Raw genomic sequence first — 12956 nt, 5'->3', positions numbered from 1 at the left:
GTTTTTATCAATAATATACGTTCATATTTTAACTTGGATAACTTAATTTGAAATTGAAAAGGCTAAATATGGAAGATTTTAAGATATCCAGACAAAGTATGGGAGTTTTGAAGGATCAAATTCATGTACTATTTCTTGGGCTGTTAATCGGTTTAGGACACACTGCGCGATTGTAGTCAACGAATTCCCATGTAGATGACTTAGCTCTGAACGCGCCTGAGGGCGCGTCCGTCGCAAAAATGACTCTTATTTCACTTTAAACGGTCTCTATTTTGGGTATGTGATAAATAGAATATTAAATTCGTGTAAGTTCATTACTGAATTTATTGCAGTCGTTGAATAAATTAATATTATGCTCGACAGAGGCTCGTATAATATAATTTTATTCAACTCGTGCAATAAATTCAGTATTGAACTTACACTTATTCAATATCCTCTATGTATGGGTTGTTTAAAAATTAATTATAATGTATACATTAATTATAAAATAATCTTGTATTCTATTTTCAATCTATGCATCATGTACCTTATCAATATGTTTTTATAAAACAATCCCTGTTTTTGATTCTAGTTTAGAATATTGGGATGTATGTTAACTTTGTAGTGCTTAAATGGTTATTTTAACTTATAAATTGAATTAAAAAATACTTAAAGTTTGTATTTTCTTTACAGACTATGCATTCATTTAACTTATAAAATGTCTTCACAAATTAAATCCTAGTTTGGACACTAGTTCAACAAATTGAAGTATATGTTAACTATGTATCGCTGAAATGTTAATTATAGCTTAAACTCGTATATTGAATTGAATTTATCAATTTAACAAATCAAAATGTTTTTGTAGTTTAACACACAAGAGTCATCATTAACTATGTATTACTAACACATTGGTCATAAATTTATTTTGAACTTTATTTTTACTTATGAACAGTTTGTGATAAAATTTTAATACATTGATAAGATGAGATGAGATGAGATAAGATCTGTTGTTAGTGACACTAATTATAGCTTTATTGTTTTATCTATTTTTTTTATTTTATTTATTTCATTTTTTTTAATATAACTTAACATGTTAACATTAAATTATATCAAATTTTTATTTAACATGTACAAAGCTATAAATAGGCTGTATGTAATATAAAAAATTATAGAATGCATTTTGAAATAAAATATTACAAAATACCTGACAAAAAAGGTAGACGAAAATGTTGTTTATTGGCCTATGAGCGAATTGCACATGCACGCGTTCAAATTATCGTATATTTTTGTTTGTAAATTGTAATTGTAATCTTTAAGTCACAATTTAAATTGTCGCTCTTTCGTTTTCGTTGCTTTTCACGGTCTGTCGTTCCTCCTTTGGTTGGACAGTTTGGTGGTTTTTGTTGTCCAACTTTGTGTCATCTATTATAACGTTTGCTACAATTGTTTTCTATATGAAAGCGTATTTGAAGTTTCTGGTTAATCTTTTGATTATATCATAATCTATTCCTAGACAATAAAGACGTCTGGCTCTGCCAGACATTATCAATCAAATTTCTATGTTTGTATTTTAACTCTACTGAGGATGGCACAAATTAACAAGGAGGAACATGTACCGTGGTAAAAGTAAAACATAATTTTATATACATTTCCAAACTTTTCATGAAAATAAACATGACTATTGAGGCGTGCTGCTTTAAAATCCTAATAATTATATATTTATTAATTCCAGCCCATATACTTATCATATATTTCAATAAAACTTACATATATGCTGTTTTGAAGAAAAAGTAAATATTTATACGTCAAAAATATACACAAGATAAAAAAAATGTGTTAGAAAAAAAATCGCACATCCTCCAAATCACCTTGCAATTGATTCTATTTCCAATATTTTCACATTATCATTTTGTCAATAGGCGACACGAGTCATCCAACATATATTACTGGTACTTATTATATATTTTCATCATATTTTTCTTTTTCAACATTATCAAACTTCATCTTCAATATACAAACACACTATGTGAAAAATTTTAAACTATCGCCGTTTTATTTATTTACAAAATATTTCAACAAATTCAAGCGTGGCACTCAGCTCTGTCGTATTTAAATGCGGTGCGCTATGAATGTGAGAACCCGCATTATCCCGAATGACTTCGATAGGCTGGTTTGAAAAAAGCGTATATTTACTTTCATTGATATATATAACAACTTTATGTGTTAGGATTAACAAATATATATTTCATTCGTATTTTTAGGCGTTTGGAGCTCAACTCCTAAGTGTCTGTGACTTTAACGTTAAAAAAAAGACATAAATGATATCGGGCCCACCGCACTGCGTTGCAATCGAATCCACCGCCGTCTGCGTTGTAATCAATTTTTGTAAATTCTTTTATTAAAATGGTAATATCAATTTCCAAAAGTTCCAAAATATGGTTGGTTTGTGTAATTATCATACATACGATGCGATGCCAGTGTATCTAGGGGTAGTTTTGAGTACATTTGTAGTGTTATAAACAAAATTAGGCAAAAGTGGCGTCCCCTCGTCAAACTGTACAGAAGTGTTTGCATAACTGGTCATGATTTGCGCCCCATGCGTGTAAAAAGTTGGAAGAGTACATATTTGGGCTCCAGTCTCACTAGGTGTTATCAGTTAAACATAAAAACATAACGTACAAATAAGTCATAAACTTACCGACACCAGCAAAAAACTATCCGACAGCCATGTTTTTCCACCGCTTCTGCGACGAATTCTCCATCGCCGCACCGGTAGACCCGCCGCTTCTGCGAAAGCTATGGCCAGTGTGATACCTATTAAGAGTCATTTAGGTTAAATGGCATGCTGCAATTCGTGCCATATTCCACTCGAATTTAAGTTTGTTGTCGTGCTGAAACTTGTCGAGGATTCACAATTCAGCACAAAGTTCACTTAACGTTAGATAAGTCGTGTACGCTTACATTCTAGCTTATGTTCAATTTAAGTCAAATGGCGTGTTGATTATTGTAAAAAGACATTCAAGACCGAGACGCACCTAATGTTTTTGTTGATATCTATGCGTCGTTGATAGAACATGATTTAAAGGCGCATTATGCCACAGAAATCTGTATTCATTGAATTCTTAAGTAATGTCAAACATGTGTATTATACTGTTCAAACAATGGATTAAGAGCATGTAGCATATTTAAAGGAGCTCAACTGAGGTCTGACAGGTAATTTGATGTCCAAAAAAAATGTAAACAAAGTTCAATACAAATCACAACATTACATGTATAACTAAAATAACAATAACTTACGTTTCAACCAACCCTTTTACAACAAATACGCTAGAAAATGCATTTTCACATTAGCTTTTGATGCAAAAATGAAAGGTGGTTTTCCCAGACATATACAGAAGTTACCCACAATTCATCGGGTATGACTAAAATAACCGCAGAAAAAATAAGTCAATCAATGGGCATGCTCTTGGGTGCAGGTATTATTTACCCGCAGGTAACTAATACCAGCACTCCAGTTAACGCACAGTGCATGTATGTGTATACGATTTAACTCTGACACGTTTTCAACAGAAAGGTCCCCAAACGATGATACAATAAATGTTCATGATTCTGTTAGAAACTTGTTTAGAATTTAATGATTTTTCGGTGAAAATGATAAAGTTTAGTTTTACTACAGATTAGATCAAAGTGCTGAAGGCACTGAAAAAACGGATAAACTAACGACTTTAAGTAACACATTTTCACTCCAGTTTCACAGGTAAATTAATTCTATACGTCAGGTTTTACGTCTTAATATCAGTAAACCTTTGTTTTTTTAGACTTTTTGCTTTTGAAAATAATCTAAACGAGTAAAATAAGCCCTCTTTTAGGGGCAAATAATTTAATAAGTAGCATCCCCTATTTCTCTTTCATAAATTTGTCTACTACTTGAAATCTTCCTAGGTATAAATAAAAAGGTGCGTTTTGTTTTGTGAACCAAGTTATCCTTCCGATAAAGATTTTGCAAGCAATCTGGTGTACCTCTCTTATTTGTTAGTGCTAACACTTAGTATTAAATTCCAAAGAAAATGTCTTTGGGGACCTTTAACGTTTGATGACGGTATAATCACTATAATATTTTCGTTCATGTGTTTTAAATACTAAAGAAAGTAGCTCTTTAAATTTCAAAACAATATCCAGTATTTTCGAAACAATTTACAAAGGCTTTAATAAATTTTTAATACACATTCATAAATTTTTGGGAATAAGATTTACCTTATCCCCCAGAAAATCTTTATAAAAAAACAAAAATCAAAAAAGGGGAAGGGTTTGGGCATTAAAATGAAGGGCAAAAACCGCCCACGCCCCAAGAAAAAAAAGGGGACCACAAGAAAGTTATCAATAAAAAATTCCCTTTCAGGTTTCCAAGTGGCAAAAAAACTAGAAAAAACAAAAAAAAACAAAAAAAAGGGGAAAAAAATTTAAATTAAAAAGTAGTTTTTTAAAAAAGAAAAAGGGGACAAGTAAAAGCTTTAAAAAACTTTTCAACAACCCCCAGCATTTTTTTTACTATTTGTTTACTTTTTAATTTTTTCAACCGAAATCCCGCATCCGTTCTGTGTATTCATACTTTTGTGTTCGAGGTCCTTATCCGAAGACTGACGAAAAGGGCCGGAAAGTTGCGATTGAAATATTTGCAGTACATATTTTACATATTCTTCGATGTTAACAAAATTTCTAATTAAGTTTATTAAATGCCACATTAAAAGAAAATGCCATAATTGAACTTTGTTACTCGAATGAGAGATATTTCGAAAATTATCGGACTAATTAAGATTTTTTATTCCTAATTAGGCGATATAAAACAACTATACTAACCATACTACTAATTAGGAGATAAGAAAAGCCAAATTAGGAATTTTGGTTCAATTTAAGTTTATTCAAATTAAAATCTTAACATATTCTTCATTAGTGACAGATTTTCGACCGGGCGATCACATACATCATGTATCACACGATTCCCACATTCTCATTTGAGAAAGGGACGAAAGGGACCCTTTTAATTTAGGGTGGATCTTAAAATGTAAGCAATTTCCTTATTAATAAGGAGGCTAATTATTACAATATGTCTTAAGTTTGTTTATATATAACTATAAACCTTTTTACGACGCGGTCCGTTGCTATAAAAAATTGACCGGAAGTAGTATTTTCTCGCGCCTGTGCAATCTGCGTAGGGCAAAAAAAAACGTTGCCCTACATAGAAATCTAGTAGAAGTTCATAGATATTTCCGAGTTGGCTTGAGGTAAAAATTAGGAAATCATATAAAATAGCTTTTTACACAAATATAAAAGATACATTTATAGCTTTGTGGCCAAAATTGCCCCAAAAAGGCATGGAAAACGATTGTTTAAGAATCCCCCCTTACATTCACAGACATGACAATGAGATAATTGTTGTAAAAAATGTCGAAATATATGTATTATCAAATAAAGAAGTCAATTTAATTGTTGTTGAAATTGTTCTCATAAAAACTAAAGAAATTTTATAACATATAAAATAGAGGTTAATTATTATTCTGAAAACAAGTCGGAACACGTGATAATTAATGCATTTTTAGTTTACAGCTTACCTAATATTATCATTTATCCAACTTGACTGTGATGCCAAGCAGAAACGTTTTAAGACACATAGATATTTCAAACCCTTGATAGGTTAAGATGGGCAATGATATAACACACATTTTATCCGGTTTCTCGTAAAACATTAAAATGCACGTCACGTACACTTTTTGTCACTTCACAAAATTAATAAACATTGGTGGTATAAACTTAAAAAGTAACTTAAATTACGATAATTTCATAATTTTACGTGATTAACTATGTCATATTACTAAAACGTCCCGGTTGAATGATACTGAAAACTATAGCTGGCAAATAACAATTAAGCGGCCACTCGATCACGTGTCAATCCGTTTGACATTTACCGCCTTGCCAATCCACTTTCAAAGGAATATCGATTGTGTAATATTATGTAATACATGGGTAATAGAATTGTATCTTTAACACTTTAAATTACTGATGAAAAGTCATTGTATGATACCTTGAACAGGACTTTTGGTCATTGAATTATTAGACCCGCTAACTTTGTATATCTGTTATAAATATCAATTCACGTTTGAAGTACTTACCGCTTTAATTCATCACAAAAATTCTGTTGTCTGGGTGACATAACTTACAATCACGTCTTTTATAGCCTTCAAGTACGCTAAATGTAGTCTATCGCTATGCGCTTTTGCCCTAAGGAGAATGCGCATGCGCGAAATGCAACATCGGTTGCTATGGAAAAATCGTATTGTAAAAAGGTCTATAGTAATGCAATTCAAGCGGGTTGTGAGTTTTGGTCTTTTAAGAGCGCTTTGAAATTTTTTATGAAGATTATATATATTTTTTTGGAAAATTTTGAGTTTACATTTCTTTTCACTTTTCATTTCATGTATATACTTCCGGTATTTTATTTCTGAAAAACATAAACGTTTCAAAAACGTACTACATAGATGTTTTGCATTATGTGTTGGAGATAAGTTTCACACTTTGTTTTGGGACAGTTTTGCCAAATAACGCACTGGTTTTGTATACTCAGGTTGTCCTACTTTTAATAATGGTGGCTGATTTGTGTCGAGGACAGTATTTGACTAAGGGGCGTAAAAGTTTAAAATTGATTCTAAATATTACCTTATTTTTTATGACAAGATATGAGAATTGTTTGTATTTTAGTTGTACTTAACAGTGTATTTTTTCCGACCTAGTCGTATACGTTACGACCCTAGCGAAAAATAGTTACTCCATATTCAGATATGTATTGTAATCATTTTGAGTACAACAAAGTGGCAAATCTTGACATAAAGAAACAAACAATCAACCATAACACCCCGAATGCTAGGTACTGAACCGGAAAACACCTGGGCTCTGTCGGGGATGTATAAATGCAATTTGATATTTCAGCAAACCAACATGGAACATCATCGGGCTAGTTTAGACGCCTGTAGCATACACTCGTTTGATATTTGGCACATTTTCACGAATTTATCCGAAGCTGTCATTTTTTGACCGCTCAAAATATTTTAAGAAATTTGGAAACGAGTCCAAAAATATCGTATAGTATCTCCGGTCAATGGACAGTAAGACTTTAGCAATGAAATTGAACTTATTAGCACAATAAAAATACATAAATCCAGTTTATCATTTACCTGTAGTAATCAGTAAATTTTAGATTTAGCACTGCAGCGATATGTCATCACTGGCGGCTGTAATACGCAATCGGAACATCCTCGGCTATATTAATAATCTCGGAGTTAATTAAATACGGATTTAAAATAGTTGTAAGTTGATGGAAAGGGCCGATTAGTTGCGATTGCTGCATGTAATACGGTGATAAATGTGGACATATGCGGCAATGACAGCTACTGACCCGAACTGCTTATAGGGGTGGAACCCCATATGGACCTCAAAAATTGAGCATCGGTAAAAATGTATGTGAATTTCCGCTCATCCAGATGTGATGTACAATGTATAACTCGATATGTGAAGCAATAAATTGGCCAGTCGCAGGGTAAGTTTTCAACTTTGAAAACATTTATATAAAATCCAGAGCTGAAAATCGAAATGTGATTCTACCCTCCTTCACACATCGAGTTATACACCACATCTGGATAAAACAGAAATTCACATATATTTTAACCGATGCTCAATTTTGAGATCCATATGGGGTTCCACCCCGATGTTCAGGACAGGAAAACAGAAATGCGTCGTATCCTAAACGCACCCATCTTTGAATGAAAAGGGTGAGTTTTTGTTTATTACTCATTTTGTTTGAAATGACTAAAAACTAGATACATTAATATGTATTAACACGCTCCGCAATTTTTTCGCTTCAAAATACAGCCTACAATTAAAATACAACTACGAACATCTCTTTAAAGTGAAATTTTAGTTAATGATGCAAAATTGGTGAATTACCATTTTTGCGGAGCCGCAAAATCGGCATGAGTATGTGATAAATAATTATGCATAACACGCACAATTATTATAAAAAAATATTGCAATTGTGCGTATTTATGCGATGTTTTGCTGGTATTTCGCTTACATGAGAGTTTTAGATAAAACAGTAGGGATATTTTAGTCGTTAATCACCGTTTAGCGTTTGAAATTATTTTTTGTGCAAAAGGATTGCAGTATTTCAAATGAATCGTTACACATTTACTTTGGTAAATCAGCAAACTGTTAATCAATCTTGTAAATCGACTATTTATAAAAATAATCTAAAACAATAAACTGGTTAAAATTTATTAGTACGTTTTTACAAAATTAAATTGGTCGCACGGCTACGTAAGGTGACATTTTCCGTACTTTTTTCCCCGGAACTTAATTCGTTTTTACGAAATATTAATTCGTTTTTACGAAATATTTAGTCGTAATTACGAAATATTTATTCGTTTTTACGAAATATTAATTCGTTTTTACGAAATATTAATTCGAAATTACGAAATATTATTTCGTAATTACGAATCATTATTTCGTAATTATGAAATATCAATTCGTAATAACGAAATAATAATTCGTGTTTACGAAATATTATTTCGTAATTACGAAATATTATTAATTCATTTTTACGAAATATTATTTCATAATTACAAAATATTAATTCGTAAAAACGAAATGTTATTTCGTAATAACGAAATAATAATTAGTAAATACGAAATAATATTTCGTAAAAACGAATTAAATTTTTTCTAGGGTTTCAAAGAATTTTGGTAATAGTTATTTATAAGGCCTCGAAACTAACTTCCTGACTGAATATAAGGCATGTAAATGCAATATAGATAGTGATTTTTTTCTCCCCAAGTTTTATAACTTAACACTGTTGTATATAAATTAAAATAATCGCCTGGCTATAGCGTTACCGCCACAGCCGTGATAGTAAACGCGCTAGGAAATTTTTTGTTAAAATGGGGGTCCTTCAAATCCGAACACGGACCCACCTCGCCCCTTTAGTTTTACTAATGAATATTATAAAAGAAAGTAATAATATAGCATGTTTCTTATTTTAAGAAACATGTCAAAAAAGATTTATTGCCTCAAAAATTAAAACATTGCTGATAGGAACATGTATCTGACAATGGGGAAAAAGAGGCCATTTTGGATAGAGAATGACTTCTCACTCACTTAAATAATTATAATAACTTGAGAACCATTCGGCTTATAATCGCAAGGTTGATGCAGGCTTGTAAATGATTCCTTTGTGAGATCAGTAGTTTCTTTGTCAAGCTCACAATGACCTTAAATAAGATTTCGTAAAAACGAATAAATATTTCGTAAAAACGAATTATTATTTCGTAAAAACGAATTAATATAAAAACGAATTAATATTTCGTAATTACGAATTAATATTTCGTTTTTACGAATTGATATTTCGTAATTACGAGATAATATTTCGTTTTTACGAATTAATATTTCGTAATTACGAAATAATATTTCGTAAAAACGAATATTAAACATTTCGTAATTACGAATTATTATTTCGTAAAAACGAATTTAAAGTTCGTAAAAACGAATTAAATCTCAGTGAAAAAAGTGTGGAAAATGTCACTTTAGGGGCTCCGTAGCTACGCAACACTTGATCAATTAAATTTTTTAAATACGTACTAATAAACTATGTTTGCAAAATCGGCAGTTTGGTATTTTCAGACAACTTAAATTATTTTATACAAATTCATTTTAGTTCGATTGTGTTGGAAGCTATAAGCTTATTGAAACACTTTCGAATCTGTTCCTTGAACCAAACAGTACTTAGCAATGAATGTAAAATGCTCAATGATACAACGGCTTGCCCTTGACAGGTTCAAATGAGAAGGATTCTATGAGATTCCTCTTTCGTTCTTATCCTTTTCCCTTATGTAAAATATTTGGTCTGTCGTTTATTGTATGTATAAAAATTATATAATACTTTTGGGAATAAATGTTTAAACTAAATCTAAAGCCCTGGAGTAAACATGTGATTTTTCTTGTTACGTTCAAAAATAGGAGTTTCATAACCAACTTTGCCTAAAAAAACGAACCTCTTATTTAATGTTTATCAACTGATTTAAATTTTGATACCACATATAAATTGTAAGGGTTAAAACTGCGGACTTTTTTTCTGCGCATGGCTTATTTCAGGGACTACTTTCAGTTGACATATAATGCGTGTGTATGTTACTGAACGCACTTTGATTCGAAGAGCCGTCACTGAAGTCGAATGAGAATGGCAAAGGTAGGATTTATCTGTATATAATAGTTCTGTTTTCTTATATTTTTTATATGTTTAAATACTTAAATAATCATAGTATACAAAATTGACTTTTAGGGCTAGTTTCTCTGTTTTAAAATTATATCATTCATTTGTTTCTTACTTCCTTTAGCTAATTATATACCAGTAACACCCCATTTAAGAATATTCTACTCTTATATGGACGTGCTAATGTTTTCATATTAAAGGGACCTCAACTGAAGTTTTTGACATGACTGAAAATAATTTTTCGAGATTAATGCTCATTTGATGAAGGTCAAGACCAATAACTTGTGTGTAAAATGGCAGATCATTCGCCTTACTCCGTTTTCCAGAATATTTATTCTTAATGTGAAAAATAACCCAAACCTAAAAAGCGTTGTAACGCTTTTCACTAAACTGGGGAAAAACAATATTCTCAGATTTTATATTTCTTTGCTATCTGTAATTTAAAAGCCTAAATGTCTATTTTATTTCAACATTTGTTTCGGTTGATAGTTAAGTAATTTAATACATACATTTGATAGTATTATACGCAATTTGTCATATGGTGCGTTGTCATCAGAATTGTATTTTCTGGAAAAAAAAATGGTTTCGTTTTTTTATATGTCTCAGTTTCAAACATGCAGCAGTCGGTATCTGTTACTGGGCGCTGGTATAGTGATCATGACGCTACTCGGGGCGGCTGTCAGCCAGGGAACAACGCCTAATGAGTCACCGCCTTGCAACCAAGAGGAAGATGCATTCGAAAGAAGGACGCTAGAAGATGGTGCATCAAGTATTATATTGAATAGGCAGAATAATTTCAAAGCTGAAGAAACAGGTGAAATTGGACAAGCGGCGGCTGACCAGGTCTTAAAAGACCTGACACCGTAAGTAAATGTATTCAACTAGATTATTTTATTGCATATACTAAACATATTCGAGGTTTTTGCACAAAATAGGATGCAACACTTTTAGAAATTTATGAAAAGTAACATTTCAAGGGGTAATTGAAAATATTTGTAAGGACAAGTTCTTTTTTTTGCTAACTAGCGTGGTATTTCTACTTTTAATTAATATATGTTAGAAGACTGCAGATAATTAAAATACGACACTTATAAGTCTTACCAGACTGTGTTTGAAATTAAAATCATCGAAGTTTCGTAAAAGTTTCAACTTATAATTCAGTTCGAATAATTGAAAATTAAATATGCAGAATTTAAGATTTCAAAAATCACTGAACTCCAAAAGTATCAACCCGTTTACAAAGAGTACTCATTAAACAGGTGTCGGGTTCATACAAGGGGCGGGATAAGCAGGGCACGATATTATAGCAACAATATCGCCATGCACTATTATTAGTTTAATTTAATCATATTTTATTGCTTATATATACATGTAAATATACAGAGAAACAAATTGATTTCGAAATAACAAATAGCAAAATGGTTGGGCCCAAGTACATTAGCGATCGGCCCTCCCATAAGGATGCACTTTATATGACGAGAGAACGGAACTTGTACGAAAATTTGCTGCTACTTTCACTTTGAACTGATATGACTAAATTACGCAACGGAGATTTTTTTTTGCGCAAATGGCGGAAAATGGCACAACTTTTTCTAAAAAATATGATATGTAAGATAAACAAGGAAAAGCGGCGTTCAATGAACGCAACCACCACATGATTCAGCAACAAGAACCAGTGGCAAGGAGACCAGGCGGACCCCAAACAAATTTGATTTTCTTGCCATAGTGTGGTTGGAGGCATGAAGCAGTATATATTGTTTATTCCAATCAAATGATATATACATTATTAATGTAAAACTGGGACTTAAAATTGCTTGATTAACATACTTTATGCGTTTTGGAAAATCTCTTGTTCCTTTTATATCTCCAAATATTTTCGAAATAAACAAATCTTCAACAGATGCAAACAGACCTCTCGCATGCTTCTTTTTAATGAAGCAAACTTGTGCATATTATATGTTATCATGTTTAAATTATTTTGATTTTTCAGAGAGAAGATAGCTGCTCAATTGACGGGTGCTGCAGAAATGGACTCTATTTCGACAGCAGTAAATAAAGCAAGATTAGCTAAGACTAGCGATTTGAGCATGTAAGTCAAATCTTTTGTTTAAACTCCGTCATTTTCCGTGTCTAAAGTGGTCAGATAACACAGATTTTTTTCGCTTCATGACATAATGAACGCTTTTAATTAAGTGAATAAATACTGAGTAAAAACTCCTAGTTAGTGGAGAAATTATCTCCACTTAAGTGCAGTAATGGGTTAAGTCCCTCTAAATTTAACAGGAGTTAACCAGTTATTGCACTAAGGTGGCGATATTACGATGTATTTTACTTGGTAATCGACATTACTAAATTACTTATAACCTAATGAAATAAATAGCTTTATATCTTTGAAATTATTTAGGCGGGGGTGGGGGGTTAAATGTTTCTAGCCGTAGATTGAATATATATCCACCAACAAGAATATAAATCCTTGACTGACCTTAGAAGAAAAAAAATGTATTTTTTTGAAACTTGTATTTAATAAGAATGCAGCATAATTGTTTTGCTTGTTTTGTTAGTTTTTCAGTTTCTTTCTTTCTTCTTTCTTTTTTTTCTTCTTCTTTCTTTTCTTCTTTCTTTCTTCTTTCTTTCTTTCTTCTTTCTTTCTTTCTTTCTTTTTTCT

The 12956-nt window shown here is 31.6% G+C and overlaps 1 protein-coding gene across 1 annotated transcript; it reads left to right on the top strand.

Annotated features, from left to right (window-relative positions):
- Positions 1–10115: 10115 nt before the first annotated feature.
- LOC132736586 (uncharacterized) lies at positions 10116–12432 on the top strand. The gene is made up of 3 exons (XM_060723743.1): positions 10116–10267; positions 10898–11154; positions 12282–12432. The coding sequence occupies exons 1-3, from the start codon at positions 10253–10255 to the stop codon at positions 12382–12384; spliced, it is 375 nt and encodes a 124-aa protein (XP_060579726.1). The 5' UTR covers positions 10116–10252; the 3' UTR covers positions 12385–12432.
- The last annotated feature ends 524 nt before the right edge of the window (positions 12433–12956 follow it).

Source organism: Ruditapes philippinarum, unplaced genomic scaffold, assembly GCF_026571515.1.
Source record: "Ruditapes philippinarum isolate M1 unplaced genomic scaffold, ASM2657151v2 ctg2093_1_1_1_1, whole genome shotgun sequence".
Classification (NCBI taxonomy): Eukaryota; Metazoa; Mollusca; class Bivalvia; order Venerida; family Veneridae; genus Ruditapes; species Ruditapes philippinarum.
Note: the sequence above shows the minus strand (reverse complement) of the source record. Positions and strands in the feature narration are given on the sequence as shown.